This window comes from Salmo salar, chromosome 12 (genome assembly GCF_965601325.2).
Source record: "Salmo salar chromosome 12, fSalSal1, whole genome shotgun sequence".
In the NCBI taxonomy this organism is placed as follows: Eukaryota; Metazoa; Chordata; class Actinopteri; order Salmoniformes; family Salmonidae; genus Salmo; species Salmo salar.
The window spans coordinates 44,529,211-44,547,807 of NC_138302.1; the positions used below are offsets into that span (position 1 = coordinate 44,529,211).

The 18,597-nt window shown below is 41.1% G+C and overlaps 1 protein-coding gene across 1 annotated transcript in view; it reads right to left on the reverse strand.

Moving 5' to 3' along the window:
• ahcy (adenosylhomocysteinase) overlaps positions 1 to 15,318 on the reverse strand; it is a 33,490-nt gene extending 18,172 nt beyond the window's left edge. Inside the window, 1 exon segment of the mRNA XM_045691388.2 lies at positions 15,019 to 15,318. Within this exon segment, the coding sequence (XP_045547344.1) occupies positions 15,019 to 15,046 (28 nt within the window). The 5' untranslated portion in view covers positions 15,047 to 15,318.
• Between the last annotated feature and the right edge of the window lie 3,279 nt (positions 15,319 to 18,597).

Here is an 18,597-nt window from a genome sequence, read left to right on the forward strand (position 1 = left end):
ATTTGAATGAACAACATATAGGGCAACAATAGTTGAGCAAAGTTTCAGACAGATAACTTCAAGAATGAGCGAGCTACATGACATTGAGCATGAAGTCACCCAGGTGTCCCACACAAATGTACCCAAGTGGCCGAATTTGTACAGTGATACATTTTGAAGCAAATAACTATATACAAAATACATAAATGGTATTCTAACACACCCCAAAATATATATATATATATTTAAAAAACAACAAGGGTAACTATTTACACACTTTCTATTTACAATATTGTGAAGACCCTCAGTCCGCTACACAAAATTGTGCTGCTGATGCCACGGCTCATAGCAGTCTCTTTCTGCTGTAAAGCAGAGGGTACTGAACAAGTGGTGCAGGTGATGGGGCATTTCCTGTGACAAAGCGCACAACGACACCTCCCTACTGAGCCCTTTTTGCCCTGAGGGACATTCATGCCTGCAGAGATGAATTTGGGCAGGTGAACACCACTGGTTGAAGGAGCAGAAGGGACAGAGGTAGAGGGGACAGAAGCAGCTCCCTGAAGGCTAGCTGTGAGATGGGGGGCTGTCTATAGCTCTTAGCCATCTCCTTCTGGAGGATGAAGGAATTCACAACAGCAATGTCGATGAAATGATAGAAAAATGTCTTGTGGAGAACATTGTAGTATCCTATCAGTGTGTCTGACAGGTCCACACCTCCCATGCCCTTGTTGTAGTCCTTTACAGCAGCTGGAATGGGGACATTTTTTTGTGGTCCATTCCCCGGTACCATCCTTCACACGCCTGACGACGTGATCGCCACTGAAGGACTTGTGGATAGTTGTGCACATGACCACCTCTCTGCTATCCATCCACTTTACAAAGAGCAGGCCATCTTCACGAATCCATCGCATGGTATCCCACTCAGCCCGCTTAAACATGTCGTTCACCTTTGTTTTTTGAAAGCCGACTGTTGGTTCGAATGGTGCCACAAGCCCACACATCCCGCTTCCTCGGGTCTGTAAACAGGGTAGGGCTTGTGTAAAAGTTGTCTACAAACAGGTTGTAGCTCTTCCCCAGCAGTTGAAAATCCAATAACGGAATCATAACTAAGTCCATTACCGGTAGCAAAACTCATAAACAAAAACATTGCAAGTGTAGGCACACACAGAATCAGCCAAAACAAACAGTTTGTAACCCCATTTTGTTGGTTTGTTACACATGTATTGCTTGAGGGCAATTCTGGCCTTTGAGGCTGCCATCCTCTCATCTACGGACAGGTTCTGGGCGGGCTGAAAATAGGTCTTGCAGGCCTCAACGATGCTGGGGTAGAGCGGTTTGATGTTGCAGAGCCTATCAAACCTTGCTGTGCCTCTTGTCATTCTCCCCATCAACTTCTTGGTCACTGATGCGAAGCGCCCGTGAGATAGCCAGAAATCTTTTACAAGACATGACAGTGATGGGGAAAGGCAGTTGATAGAGCGCTGACGTTTTCCAGTAGTCCCTCAGAGTTTTCAACTTCACCAGCCCCATGTAAATAACCAGTGAAATGTAGCAGAAAAGGTCTGACATGGAAATGGCCCTCCATGCCTCTTTCTTTCCTGCGTGCTTCTTAGCACCATACTTATTCGTGTTAGACACCAGGGAATCAATAACAGACGAGGTGAAAAACAGTTGAAGGGGGCTATACTTTGCAGTCATGTCTAGTTGAGGTCCTGGCTGCCTTTTTGGTCAAAATACTGGTGGAATTGGTTCCACATAATCTTCTAGCACATAGTGCCAACGACCCTCTGCCCCTCTGTCTGCAGGTTTCTCTCTTCCCCACATCCGCTTCTTGGTCACTGTCTTCACACCTCTAGATGGCCGGGTAGGTGTGGAGCCGGAGACAGCAGGGGTCCGGCTTGATGAACCAGCTTCAGAGGGGGATGGACACCTAGACATTGGGGGCTCATAATCAGAGTCACTGCCACTGAAAAAAAAAATCTGTAAGAATACTTTCACGTATGAGCCCTGTATCAACACGTAAAATAAACAGATATGTATTATATAGAGCACAGGGAACATAATGACTATGGTGAAGTGCTGTTCCATTCCATGTTTATATAAAAGAAATGTAAAAATATATAACACACAATGTATGGCCAATGTGTACTTTACACATTTCATTACTGATGATATTTTTATATATTGCAAATACAAAAAAAAAAAAAAAACTCAAATGAATAATATTTGATATTATTAATTTCAAACAACGACATTAGCATGATAATAACTCTTACCAGTCCAACATAGCATCCTCTCCGTGGAGAAACATGTCTTCCGCCTGCGAGTCAAAACTAGCCTCGCTGAAAGATTCATCTTCCTGTAGCAACTCTGTCTCGCTTTATCAATTTCCTCTATAATTTGGGTTAAATCTGTATACCTAGACTTTGTTTGAACTTTTACTGATTTATTCACCATAATTTAAATATACTGCTCAAAAAAATAAAGCGAACAATTAAACAACACAATGTAACTCCAAGTCAATCACACTTCTGTGAAATCAAACTGTCCACTTAGGAAGCAACACTGATTGACAATACATTTCACATGCTGTTGTGCAAATGGAATAGACAACAGGTGGAAATTATAAGCAATAAGCAAGACACCCTCAATAAAGGAGTGGTTCAGCAGGTGGTGACCACAGACCAGTTCTCAATTCCTATGCTTCCTGGCTGATGTTTTGGTCACTTTTGAATGCTGGCGGTGCTTTCACTCTAGTGGTAGCATGAGACGGAGTCTACAACCCACACAAGTGGCTCAGGTAGTGCAGCTAATCCAGGATGGCACATCAATGCGAGCTGTGGCTAGAAGGTTTGCTGTGTCTGTCAGCGTAGTGTCCAGAGCATGGAGGCGCTACCAGGAGACAGGCCAGTACATCAGGAGACATGGAGGAGGCCGTAGGAGGGCAACAACCCAGCAGCAGGACCGCTACCTCCGCCTTTGTGCAAGGAGGAGCAGGAGGAGCACTGCCAGAGCCCTGCAAAATGACCTCCAGCAGGCCACAAATGTGCATGTGTCTGCTCAAACGGTCAGAAACAGACTCCATGAGGGTGGTATGAGGGCCCGGCGTCCACAGGTGGGGGTTGTGCTTACAGCCCAACACCATGCAGGACATTTGGCATTTGCCAGAGGACACCAAGATTGGCAAATTCGGCACTGGCGCCCTGTGCTCTTCACAGATGATAGCAGGTTCACACTGAGCACGTGACAGTCTGGAGACGCCGTAGAGAACGTTCTGCTGCCTGCAACATCCTCCAGCATGACCGGTTTGGCAGTGGGTCAGTCATGGTGTGGGGTGGCATTTCTTTGGGGGGCCGCACAACCCTGCATGTGCTCGCCAGAGGTAGCCTGACTGCCATTAGGTACCGAGATGAGATCCTCAGACCCCTTGTGAGACCATATGCTGGTGCGGTTGGCCCTGGGTTCCTCCTAATGCAAGACAATGCTAGACCTCATGTGGCTGGAGTGTGTCAGCAGTTCCTGCAAGAGGAAGGCATTGATGCTATGGACTGGCCCGCCCGTTCCCCAGACCTGAGTCCAATTGAGCACATCTGGGACATCATGTCTCGCTCCATCCACCAACGCCACTTTGCACCACAGACTGTCCAGGAGGTGGCGGATGCTTTAGTCCAGGTCTGGGAGGAGATCCCTCAAGAGACCATCCGCCACCTCATCAGGAGCATGCCCAGGCGTTGTAGGGAGGTCATACAGGCACGTGGAGGCCACACACACTACTGAGCCTCATTTTGACTTGTTTTAAGGACCATTACGTCAAAGTTGGATCAGCCTGTAGTGTGGTTTTCCACTTTAATTTTGAGTGCGACTCCAAATCCAGACCTCCATGGGTTGATAAATTGGATTTCCATTGATTATTTTTGTGTGATTTTGTTGTCAGCACATTCAACTATGTAAAGAAAAACGTATTTAATAAGATTTTCATTCATTCAGATCTAGGATGTGTTGTTTAAGTGTTCCCTTTATTTTTTTGAGCAGTGTATATAAAATTGCTGAAAATGCTCTTGATTATGTACTGCTATGCGTAACACTCCTGGCTCCGTCAAGTAGGATTTGCAATGGCGAATGAACCTCTTTTACGCCAGAGTTTACGACATATTGCCGTTTACCTCAGCTCATTGGCTATATTCCAAGCTAGATTTCAAGATCAGCGGTCATTGGGCCAAAATACAGTCAATCAACGATAAATCACGACGTAAGCGGTTTACAAATGTTTCGTGTTAGGCTATAAAAATTGATTTTATCAAACAAACCAAACATTCACTGTGTAGCTAGGACACATGGCATTACCACCAGAGGAAGATCTTCAAAGGTAAGCATGTATTTTATTTTTATTTCTGACTTTCGTGACGCTAGTGCTTGGTTGGAATCTGACACTGCGGCTGGATTAACAAGAAGTTAAGCTTTTAAATGATGTTATGTCTGCATAACGAGGAAGTAGGGAAAAATTGCAACTTGACTTTCTGGTCAAGCAATCGATGACAGAGTATGCTGCCCAACCATATGTTAAAGGAAAGAGGAGATTATCCTCATTAAAATGGTGTCCAAATAGATTTTATTTTTATATATACACATATTTGGCGAAATATACCAGCATGCCTCTCCATAGGAAAACAATGGGAGGAGCTCAGCGTTCCAATGGCAAAAGGTATGTAGGGGCTAGCATTTGATGACAACGGAGTACGCTGCCCAGCCTTACATAATTAGAATAGAGGAGATTCTCAGGTTTAAAATGATGTCCAATTTGAACAAAAAAAATCTAAATATACACATTGCAAGATAATGGCAAAATAGACAGACATACCTATATTTCCCTATAGGAAACAATGGGACGACCTGAGTTCCATGAGTCATTTTTTGTTGTTTACATTTTAATTACCAGCAATGTGGGCAGGTCTCATTTCCAACAATAGCAAAGCAGGCATTGTGACGTAGAACAATAAACTGGGAATAGAACTTCGGAAGGCGAGTTGGTGCCACGGTGCTCAATATAACTAATAGGAGTTGGCATGGTGAAAATGCCCTAAAATAAGGTCTGTTTTTTCATGATTACTTCAAAACTAATGCAAGCAGCTGGGACATATGGTAATATTATGAAACTGGGCTCCACGAAGGATGCAATTAACTCATTTTTAATCAGAAAAAAAAAACATAAAAAATGTTATGTGTCTTGCACCGAGGTAAAGACAGTTTCAGGTTGGATTTCCGACGGATATTCACCTGTAGTCTTCCTTACGTCCACCAACAGCAGTTAGGGACCGTCAACATAGTGACAAATCAAATTTGTCAAATTTCAATAGCTATTTAACCATTACTCCTAAAACTTTCAAAACTGGTTCTTGCTAACCCGATGGCATAGACACACATTGTAGACATTTTTTTATTTTTATTTACATCTCGCACTATTTTAAATTATTTATTTACATTTTTGAATTTCAATAGCTCATTGGTCATATGACCTACTGAACTCAAATTTAAAATTTCATTAGCTCCTTGGTCATGTGACTTAGTGACTTCAATCAAGGTCCAGAATGTTCAGAATGTCCACCGAGTGGACTTACACCCTTTAGTTTGTCCATTTTCATCTCATAAGATTTTACATACATTTTTCTGAATTAAAAATGTCAATAGCGCCTTGGTCATGTGACCTAATGACTTCAAACAAGGTTCAGAATGTCCACTGACTACCCTTCTATATTGCACACCCTTTAGTTTGTCCATTTTCATCTCACAAGATTTTACATGAATTTTTCAAAACGCAAAATTTCAATAGCTCCTTGGTCATGTGACCTAGAGACCTCAAACAAGGTTCAGAATGTCCACTGACTATACCTTCATATCGCACACTGATGTTTGTCTACTTTCATTTCATGCTATTAGACTTAAATCTAAGCTTTGCAGGCCTTCATTTCACATGGGTGTTAAACATTTTCCAGCCTCACAATAACCATCCTTCACATGGACACTGAAAAGATAAGCAAATGGCTGAATCTGGTATGGATCAAGGACAGGAGAGGTGTTCGAACAGAGGTGCTTAAAGGAAGGCGCTCAGGTAGGCCTCATGAAAAACAATGTTTCACATGCTCTTTTTAATCACAGTAATAGGCAGGCATTTGTCAGAGTGAGCTTGATAAGGTGAAAGAATCCTTTTCATAGCATCACTTTAATATACTGTACATTAAGACAAATCCTTCTACGTTGAGTATTAGAACGCAGTTTCCATAACCTGATAATGACTTGATATTTGAGTGCATTCACAACAAGCCACCTTCAGACAACTTACAAAATGCAATAGTGCATTTGAGGGTTTGTTTTTCTGATGAAAATAGTTATTTGATGCATGGTCTACCATTTCTAACTGGAAAAACAAAAATCCTTTTTCCAAAACTGATTTAGGTACATTTTTGTGAAGAGGTATGAGGGTTGTGATACGGGTCATTTAATAGTAAAATCATTTAAGGGATCAATACATTTCTATATTGCTTCTCCAGTACCTGCATGAACCATCAGGCTAAGTGTTTTTGGTTGACCCTGCTGGACAGAAAGAGAAGGAGGAATCGGAACACGCTGCATTCAAATTCAGGGCTTAGTTATTCCATCGTACTGGATCTTATACATATTAGCATTTTACATACATTCATAAGTGTAATAATGTTTTATGACATACTGTGAAAAACTCCTGGCTGCTGGCTCTGTCACTTTCAGACATGCGCAAAGCAGACTGAAAGGGGAAGGGTAGCTCTTGACTTGAACCACAGGGGTTCTCTGTAGAGGGAGTAATCCAAAAGGCACAGACACACCACTTGACTTTCAATTGGCACCGTTGACCTGTATGTATTCTCTCCTGATTGGTTCTGTGGTGCACAGTCTGGCAGTCTGACTAAAGTGCCAGAGGTATGAGGAGAGACATCCTCCTTTGTATTTATGGGAACAAATATTTCCTAACACTTTGGATCCTATTCTTGGACAGTTAGAAGACAATGCATCAATGCAAAAAAAAAAAAACTAATTACTGTCCATGAGTAACCTCAACCTTGTGGGTGTGGGCCAATAAAGTGCCAACTCAATTCTACCCGTGACGAGTCTCTCATGCCCCTATGAACGGGGACACAGAGCAATAGTTTTGAATCTAAACCTGCCCTTTTTTACTGGAGTACACTAACCCCTAATTGGGGCTCTTTTCTTGCCACATAGTAGCAGTTTACCAGATAAGAAGTCAAGAAGATCAAAAACTAGATTGTTGTAAGGGTGTATTACATCCTATGCTGGCCACATTGTCATATCCATTCTGGATTCTGAGTGGTTAAATCATAGCTGAAAAATGCCATGTATGTGTACACATTTTCCCCCAAGACAGAACTGCCAAAGGGGGTGGAGTTGCAGTCTACTGCAGAGTTCTGTCATGCTATCCAGGTCTGTGCCCAAACAGTTCGAACTTCTACTTTTAAAAATCCACCTTTCCAGAAATAAGTCTCTCACTGTTGCCACTTGTTATAGACCCCCCTCAGCCCCCAGCTGCACCCTGGACACCATATGTGAATTAATTGCCCCCCATTTATCTTCAGAGTTTGTACTGTTAGGTGACCTAAACTGGGAAATGCTTAACACCCCGGCCGTCCTACAATCTAAGCTAGATGCCCTCAATCTCACCCAAAATATCATGGAACCTACCAGGTACAACCCCAAATCCGTAAACTCGGGCACCCTCATAGATATCATCCTGACTAACCTGGCCTCTGACTAACACCTCTGCTGTCTTCAACCAGGATCTCAGAGATCACTGCCTCATTGCCTGCGTCCGTAATGGGTCTGCGGGCAAACGACCACCCCTCATCACAGTCAAACGCTCCCGAAAACACTTCAGCGAGTAGGCTAGAGGTCGACCGATTAATCGGAATGGCCGATTAATTGGGGTCGATTTCAAGTTTTCATAACAAATCGGAAATCGATATTTTTGGACGCCGATTTTTTTTACCTTTAACCTGTCTGGGAATCCTAGTCAACAGCCAGTGGAATCGTGTGGCGCGAAATACAAATACCTCATAAATGCTATAACTTCAATTTCTCAAACATATGACTATTTTACACCATTTTAAAGACAAGACTCTCGTTAACCTCTCTAGGGTAGGGGGCAGTATTTTCACATCCGGATAAAAAAACGTACCCGATTTAATCTGGTTATTACTCCTGCCCAGAAACTAGAATATGCATATAATTGTTTGATTTGGATAGAAAACACCCTAAAGTTTCAAACTGTTTGAATGGTGTCTGTGTATAACAGAACTCATATGGCAGGCCAAAACCTGAGAAGATTCTGTACAGGAAGTGCCCTCTTTGACCATTTCTTGGCCTTCTATACCCTCTTTATCGAAAACAGAGGATCTCTGCTGTAACGTGACATTTTCTAAGGATCCCATAGGCTCTCAGAAGGCGCCAGAACGTTGAATGATGACTCTGCAGTCCCTGGCTGAGTTCTGAGTTCTGTTATACTCACAGACACCATTCAAACAGTTTTAGAAACTTTAGAGTGTTTTCTATCCAAATCTACTAATTATATGCATATTCTCGTTTCTGGGTAAGAGTAGTAACCAGTTTAAATCAGGTACGTTTTTTTATCTGGCCGTGAAAATACTGCCCCCTAGCCCCAACAGGTTAATGACCTAAGGCTCGTGTTTCTGTGTGTTATGTTATAATTAAGTCTATGATTTGATAGAGCAGTCTGACTGAGCGATGGTAGGCAGCAGCACGCTCGTAAGCATTCATTTAAAATAGCACTTTTGTGCATTTTGCCAGCAGCCCTTCGCAATGCATTGCGCTGTTTATGACTTCAAGCCTATCACTCCCAAGATGAGGCTGGTGTAACCGATGTGAAATGGCTAGCTAGTTAGCCGGGTGCGCGCTAATAGCGTTTCAAACGTCACTCGCTCTGAGATTTGGAGTAGTTGTTTCCCCTTGCTCTTCTACATGGGTAACGCTGCTTCGAGGGTGGCTGTTGTCGATGTGTTCCTGGTTTGAGCCCAGGTAGGAGCGAAGAGAGGGACGGAAACTATACTGTCACACTGGCAATACTAAAGTGCCTATAAGAACATCCAATAGTCAAAGGTATATGAAATACAAATCGTATAGAGAGAAATGGTGCTATAATAACTACAACCTAAAACTTCTTACCTGGGAATATTGAAGACTCATGTTAAAAGGAACCACCAGCTTTCATATGTTCTGAGCAAGGAACTTAAACGTTAGCTTTTTTACATGGCACATATTGCACTTTTACTTTCTTCTCCAACACTTTGTTTTTGCATTATTTAAACCAAATTGAACACGTTTCATTATTTATGAGGCTAAATTGATTTTATTGATGTATTATATTAATTTAAAATAAGTGTTCATTAAGTATTGTTGTAATTGTCATTATTACAAATAAATAAAAACAATTTTTAAAAATTGGACGATTAATCGGCATCGGGGGTTAGGGGCCTCCAATAAATCGGTATCGAAAAATCATAATCGGTCGACCTCTAGAGTAGGCCTTTGTAATCGACCTGACCCGGGTATCCTGGAAAGATATTGACCTCATTCCGTCAGTAGAGGATGCCTGGTTATTCTTTAAAAGTGCTTTCCTCGCCATCTTAAATAAGCATTCCCCATTCAAAAAAAATGTAGAACCAGGAACAGATATAGCCCTTGGTTCACTCCAGACTTGACTGCCCTTGACCAGCACAAAAACATCCTGTGGCGTACTGCATTAGCATCAAATAGCCCCCACGATATGCAACTTTTCAGGGAAGTTAGGAACTTTTCGGCAGACTCAATAGCCTTGGTTTCTCAAATGACTGCCTCGCCTGGTTCACCAACTATTTCTCAGATAGAGTTCAGTGTGTCAAATTGGAGGACCTGTTGTCCGGACCTCTGGCAGTATCTATGGGGTGCCCCAGGGTTCAATTCTCGGGTCGACTCTTTTCTCTGTATACATCAATGATGTCGGTCTTGCGGCTGGTGATTCTCTGATCCACTTCTACGCAGACGACACCATTCTATATACTTCTGGCCCTTCTTTGGACACTGTTAACTAACCATACAACTCTCCTTCCGTGGCCTCCAACTGCTCTTAAATGCAAGTAACACTAAATGCATGCTCTTCAACCGATCGCTGCCCGCACCTGCCCACCCGACTAGCATCACTACTCTGGACGGTTCTGACTTAGAATATGTGGACAACTACAAATACCTAGGAGTCTGGCTAGACTGTAAACTCTCCTTCCAGACTCATATTAAGCATCTCCAATCCAAAATTAAATCTAGAATTGGCCCGCTATTTCGCAACAAAGCATCCTTCACTCATGCTGCCAAACATACCCTTGTAAAACTGACTATCCTACTGATCCTTGACTTCGGCGATGTTATTTACAAAATAGCCTCCAACACTCTACTCAGCAAATTGGATGCAGTCTATCACAGTGCCATCCGTTTCGTCACCAAAGCCCCATATGCTCTCGTTGGCTGGCCCTCGCTTCATACTCGTCGCCAAACCCACTGGCTCCAGGTCATCTATAAGTCCTTGCTAGGTAAAGCCCCGCCTCATCTCAGCTCACTGGTCACCATAGCAGCACCCACCTGTAGCACGCGCTCCAGCAGGTATTTTTCACTATTCACCCCCAAAGCCAATTCCTACTTTGGCCGCCTCTCCTTCCAGTTCTCTGCTGCCAATGACTGGAACGAATTGCAAAAATTACTGAAGCTAGAGCCTCATAACTCCCTCACCATCTTTAAGCATCAGCTATCAGAGCAGCTTACAGATCATTGCACCTGTACATAGCCCATCTGTAAATAGCCCATCCAACTACCTCATCCACATATTATTATTTATTTTAGTTATATATTTTTTTGCAGCCCAGTATCTCTACTTGCACATCCATCACTCCAGTGTTTATTTGCGAAATTGTAATTATTTCGCCACTACGGCCTATTTATTGCCTTACCTCCCTAATCTTACTTAATTTGCACACACTGTATATAGACTTTTCTATTGTGTTATTGACTGTACGTTTGTTTATTCCATATGTAACTCTGTGTTGTTGTTTGTTTCACACTGCTTTGCTTTATCTTGGCCAGGTCGCAGTTGTAAATGAGAACTTGTTCTCAACTGGCTTACCTGGTTGAATAACGGTAAAATAAAATAAAATATACTGTATGTGGGAATGTCTTATGTCCGTTCTACATGTAGTGTTGGCACATGGAATATTCCTCAACTGCATATATCATAAATTGCTATTGCAAATAGAAGTATTATGTTCAACAACTGACATTTTCAGATATTATTTTGACAAACACACTTTGGTGCTTACAATTCATTGTCTATTGTCATAGATTTGGTGGGCACTGTCATCTGTGATCTGACTTTCTTTAAGCACGTACTGATGAAACTGTCACTTAATATTTTTTCTTAAAGTCTATAAACGCTTGACATTTATTCACTCTGTGATAGGGCTGGATCCTATATGCTACTTTTATTATTGTCCTGTAAATGGTTCAGTGCCTGTAATTTAGGCTGTGTGTAGAATGGGGCATAAAGTAAATTACCTCTACTACTAAATTACTACTAGATTATAGTGATAAGGAAAACAGCATACATATTTGGCTTGTGTATTCATTTGCCTATAACTAATCAGAATTCCATTGTTTACATAAAAAAGACAATACTTCAAAATGAGAAGATCCTGCCATGGAAAAGACAACTGGGTAGACATACAGTGGAAAGGAGGGGAAATAACTCACACCATGCAGCAGGACACCTTCAGCTGCGGGGTCTTTGTAACGCAGGTTTGATAGTTATATTTTCAATAATGAATGGTTAGCTGTTATGTGACAATTAGGTCAAAAACTCTATTTTACTTTTTTGGTGTAGATGGCCAAGTAAGTTGTACAGAACTTCCCCAACATTCCCTCCCAAATTGATATGGAACCTTCAAAAACACATGGAGCAACTGCGAAAAGAAATGGCTGAGGATATACTAAGAATGTCTGGTATGTAATGGCATTTAATTCAAAGTAAATTCTTTATTTTTATGTAGTTGTGTCAGACAGCCATATGTTCAGTTCATGCCTTTGATTTCAGAGTTCAACAAAGCCAACAACTGCTTCATGTGTGCCACTGATAAAGAACCTGAATGTGGCCCAAAGACTGACTGGGTTAGTAACTTAATTTAACATGTTCATAATCTTCTGACAACAGTGACGGCATGTAAGACAATTTATGATATAACACAATGGATGGCTAATTCGTCATACTGCATTGATATTTGATATTATTTATAAGGTGTTACGCTTTGTTTTGTTTTAGATTTAATGTTTTGCATGCCAACGATGGTTCCATGTGCTGTAACTAGGAATGAAGACAAAATAGTTAAACAGAGTAAAGAACACAAACAGGAAGTGCAGTCTTTGTTGTTGAAAATGTATGCTATACCCCATCCACACTGAAGAGGCTCTGAAATGTACATCAACCAGGAATAAAGAGAAAGTTAACACTGAAATGGTTCATACTTATTTGAAGTTAAGTGTCTGTTGACATGTTGGAAAAGATTAAAGGTCTACAATTAGTTAAATTTGTCAATATTACATTTTTATTCATTTATTTACTGGCCACCATTACTGTGGTTACATGTTCAGTATATGTATTGACCAGAAAACCCACTACAGCTTACCTCACTAGTTCACTCTCCATCCCTGCTTTGGACAATTAATAGCATGACTCTCGTACTTTGCCCTTTATGGTTGATATTAACGATGAAAAGAGATATGTCTCTCTCCTATTGTGTACCGCTATTAAATACTGTGGAAAAATAAGTACTTTGAACTACCAATTATTATAGATAAATATTAAACAAAAAAAGGGTAAACACAACACTGGACTGAACCCCCTAATTGGCAAACTAATATTAATGTACAACAATATAGAAGAGACATAACTAGAGGTTATGCAATATGGGTATATATCCACTGCACGCTTATTAGGTGTGTAATTCACATGACCAAGGAGGTATTGAAATGTAAAACTATGAAAAATGTACGTTACACCGCGTGATTTTACAGTACACAAACAAGAGTGTGCGATATAGAAGGGTACATTCTGCACCATGTTTGAAGTCAGAAGGTCACATGACCAAGGACCTTTTGAAATTTAACATTTTGAAAAATGTATGTAAAAACGTGAGAGATGAAAATGGACAAACTAAAGGGTGTGCAATATAGAAGGGTAGTCAGTGGACATTCTGCACCATGTTTGAAGTCATTAGGTCACATGACCAAGGAGCTATTGAAATTTTACATTTTCAAAAATGTATGTAAACTCTTGTGAGATGAAAATGGACAAACTAAAGGGTGTGCAATGTGTAGGCCCACTGAGTGGACATTCTGAACCTTATTTGAAGTCCCTAGGTCACATGACTAAAGAGCTATTGAAATTTTACATTTTGAAAAATTCATGTAAAATCTTGTGAGATGAAAATGGACAAACTAAAGGGTTTGCAATATAGAAGGGTAGTCAGTGGACATTCTGGACCTTGTTTGAGTCATTAGGTCACATGACCAATGAGCTAGTGAAATTCGAATGTAAAAAAAGTTTGTACTTTGTTTACGCTCCCTAACTAATTCAACTAGGAATACAAAATGCTGCTCACATTTCCACGTGTTTATTAGCTTTGGAAAGTGAATTAATGTCCAAATCGTGAAAATAAGACCTGTGCAATGTTGTGCGAAATTCTTCCAACATAATGACACTTATTTGGAGTCTGTGGCTCAAGTGGTTTGAAAGCTATTGAGGTTTGAAAGCGAGAATATCCGTTGAATATCCAACTTGAAACTGTCTTTACCTTGGTGTGTCCAGTCTACCTTTGATTTGACAGCCTGCACATGCGCAGTTCGGCGCGAGACGAGCGTTATACTCGCTGACGTGTTTATGCGTATGAGTTTAGCTAGCCTACGTCGCCTACAAGCGTTATCCAGTGGAGAAGCACCTTCTGCCCATCTTCATACTGTACTGTCTTTGGAAGATAGCGCACTAATATTTCCCTTCGTTGCCAGTGCCAGACTCCAGGGTGACATACTGCCTGTCAATCAAGGAAAACTGGCGGCGTCGCACACTGCAAAGACTTGCACATCATCATCATCTGCACATCTATCACTCCAGTGTTAATGCTAAATTGTAAATATTTCGCCACTATGACCTATTTATTGCCTTACCTCCCTAATCTCCTACATTTGCACACTGTATATAGATTTTCCTATTGTGTTATTGACTGTACGTTTGTTTATCCCATGTGTAACTGTTGTTTTTGTCGCACTGCATGCTTTCTCTTGGCCAGGTCGCAGTTGTAAATGAGAACTTATTCTCAACTGGTTAAATAAAGTGAAATTAAAATAAATAAAACAACTTGGGTAATGCAGTTTTAGTACCGAGCTCAGAAAACAAACGAAAGCACCATGCTCGACTAAATGGACTACAACTACCGAGAACATAGTTAAATCTTCCGAAATAAACCATGCTTGACTGAGGACAAGTGTTGTGTGCATGTCGACTCGGATTTATTTTGTAATGTAACAATACTCTTACCTTCTACCACATATATGTGAATTGCATGCCAAAACTGCTGTTACTGGTTATGAATTGGGGAAGGCTTTGTAAAAATAACAAAAGCCTGCAGGCAAATGGACCGTGTTCCGTCCTAACTGGATTATACAAGTTTATAAATGCTAGTGCACATTTGCAGATGTTTGGTTAGCCAAATGTCCAATGATAACTAATTAGCTAGCCATCACTTGATATAAATCAGCTAAAATAGCGCCAAGCTAGCCAAATGTGCAGTATAAAATCTGTGTTACCCGACATTAGCCTAGCTGGTTAGCCACCCGTTAATCCACAATCAATGAAGGGCTCGAAGCTTGCCTGTATGATAAAGAACATAAATAATGTACATTCATACTGACCAACTTTGAAGGGAAGTTTCTCAGACATGATGGTTTCTTTTGGATGTCACCGTCTTGATATGTGTGGTTGTTGCTACCTGGCTTTGGGCAGAGAGGGTATAATATTTGTGAACTTGAATTTAAGTATCAGTCAATTTGCTTGCTTGTAATATTCACGAGGTCTCCGTGCCAATCTTCAACATTACGTTTCCAATTGGTTGAGAATGTTCCTGCCCCGTACGAAAGAAAGCGGATTCGTTTTGCATGGGCCGGTGCCACGCCATGCAAAACGAACTGGCTCTTAGCCACGGAGAGTGGCAGCCAAAAACAGTGTCATACAACAACCTCTTTTTTTTGGATAGTTAATAATTGGGTGGCAGGTAGCCTAGTGGCAAGAGTGTTGTGCCAGTAACTGAAGGGTTGCTGGTTCGAATACCTGAGCTGACAAGGTGAAAAATCTGTCTGTGCCCTTTGAGCAAGGCACATACCCCTAATTCGTTCCAGGGGTGCCTTACTACGGCTGACCCAGTAAAACAACACATTTCACTACACCTATCTGGTGTATGTGACAATAAACATGTGTTTTATAGCACTACTATTACATAGTAATAACCAAAAACAAATCAAGATATGCCTACCTTCAGTTCCACAATCCCCTTATCATAGGCCTACTACATTAAATTATGTATAAGTGTTCTATTTAATTATATCCCCTTTTAGTTATTCTGTGTTTGATAAATGGGTTTATAATTCATGAGGAAATCACATGACACATTTGAACTGCAACATATAACCACAAACTGGCTGGGTGTCTTGATGAAACATTGTTTGATTGAAAGAAAAGTTTGGCAAAGATGATGAAAAAGTAAAACACTGTTTACAGTGTGGAGGAAACAGCAATGCAGGCCTAGCTATAATGGGACACCAAACCCCCCCTCAACTGCACATTGCATGACTAAACTCAGATGCAGCAGCATATTACAAGTGGAAGAGTCAACCAAACTCCTTCAACCAAGTATGGTTATGATATTGAATAAGCCTGTTGCATAACCACTGCATATTTTCAACCAAGTTACAAAACGGCTATCCATATGATGAATGATTAAAATGAGGTAACACATGACTGAGTTGTTGTGTTATGCTTTATGTATGCAACCTTCAAAGGAAGTGTTACCCAAAATGATACCTTGGAGTATATTAAATTTAAATGGAGATCGTAAGAGCTGACGCAGCCTAAATACACAGCTTTTTATATAAGCATTAAGGTTTTAAGCAAACAAAGAAATGCATTGACAGGGCTGTGCATACACTCATTGGAAGACTGACCTAAAACTTGTGTCCCATCTCTAGCCCTTCCCTATAATCTACCTCTGTAGCCTCTCTGTTGTCTACACAATTCAAAAGGATCAAATAACACTGAACAAAAATATAAAATGCAATATGTAAAGTGTTGGTCCCATGTTTCATGAGGTGAAATAAAAGACACCAGAAATTATCCATATACTCAAAAAGCTTATTTCTCTCAAATGTTGTGCAGAAATGTGTTTATATCCGAATTAGTTAGTATTTAGCCAATGCCAAGATAATCCATACACCTGACAGGTGTGGCATGTAAAGAAACTGATTAAACAGCATGATCATTACACAGGTGCACCTTGTGCCGGGGACAAAAAAAGGCCACCTAAAATGTGCCATTTTGTCACACAACACATTGCCACAGATGTCTCAAGTTTTCAGAAGTGTGCATTTGTCATGCTGACTGCAGGAACGTCCACCAGAGCTGTTGCCAGATACAGTTGAAGTCGGAAGTTTACATACACCTTAGCCAAATGCATTTAAACTTCTTTTTTTTTTAACATTTAATCCTAGTAAAAATTCCCTGTCTTAGGTCAGTTAGGATCACCACCTTATTTTAAGAATGTGAAATGTCAGAATAATAGTAGAGAGAATATTTTCTTCAGCTTTTATTTCTTTCATCACATTCCCAGTGGGTCAGAAGTTTACATACACTCAATTAGTATTTGGAAGCATTGCCTTTAAATTGTTTAACTTGGGTCAAACATTTCAGGTAGCCTTCCACAAGCTTCCCACATTAAGTTGGGTGAATTTTGGCCCATTCCTCCTGACAGAGCTGGTGTAACTGAGTCAGGTTTGTAGGCCTCCTTGCTCACACACGCTTTTTCAGTTCTGCCCACAAATTTTCTATAGGATTGAGGTCAGGGCTTTGAGATGGCCACTCCAATACTTTGACTTTGTTGTCCTTAAGCCATTTTGCCACAACTTTGGAAGTATGCTTGGGGTCATTGTCCATTTGGAAGACCCATTTGTGACCAAGCTTTAACTTCCTGACTGATGTCTTGATATGTTACTTCAATATATCCACATAATTTTCCTTCTCATGATGCCATCTATTTTGTGAAGTGCACCAGTCCCTCCTGCAGCACATCACCCCCACAACATGATGCTGCCACCCCCGTGCTTCATGGTTGGGATGGTGTTCTTCAGCTTGCAAGTCTCCCCCTTTTTCCTCCAAACATAACGATGGTCATTATGGCCAAACAATTCTATTTTTCTTTCATCAGACCAGAGAACATTTCTCCAAAAAGTATGACCTTTGTCCCCATGTGCAGTTGCAAACCGTAGTCTGGCTTTTTTATGGCGGTTTTGGAGCAGTGGCTTCTTCCTTGCTGAGCGGCCTTTCAGGTGATGTTCATATAGGACTTGTTTTACTGTGGATATAGATACTTTTGTACCTGTTTCCTCCAGCATCTTCACAAGGTCCTTTGCTGTTGTTCTGGGATTGATTTGTACTTTTCGCACCAAAGTACGTTAATCTCTAGGAGACAGAACGCGTCTCCTTCCTGAGTGGTATGATGGCTGCATGGTCCCATGGTGTTTATACTTGCGTACTATTGTTTGTACAGATGAATGTGGTACTTTCAGGCGTTTGGAAATTGCTCCCAAGGATGAACCAGACTTGTGGAGGTCTACAATTTTTTTCTGGTGTCTTGGCTGATTTCTTTTGATTTTCCCATGATGTCAAGCAAAGAGGCACTGAGTTTGAAGGTCGGCCTTGAAATACATCCACAGGTACACCTCCAATTGACTCAAATGATGTCAAATAGCCTATCAGAAGCTTCTAAAGCAATAACATCATTTTCTGGAGTTTTCCAAGCTGTTTAAAGGCACAGTCAACTTAGTGTATGTAAACTTCTGACCCACTGGAATTGTGATACAGTGAATTATAAGTGAAATTATCTGTCTGTAAACAATTGTTGGAAAAATGACCTGTGTCATGCACTATGTAGATGTCCTAACCGACTTAACAATAGTTTGAAATTTGTGGAGTGGTTGAAAAACGAGTTTTAATGCCTTCCGACTTCAACTGTAAATTAACATTAAATTATCTACCATAAGCCACCGCCTACGTCATTTTAGAGAATATGGCAGTACATCCAACGGGCCTCACAACCGCAGACCACGTGTAACCACGCCAGCCCAGGACCTCCACATCCGGTTTCTTCACCTGTGGGATCATCTGAGACCAGCCACCTGGACAGCTGATGAAACTGAGGAGTGTTTCTGTCTGTAACAAAGCCC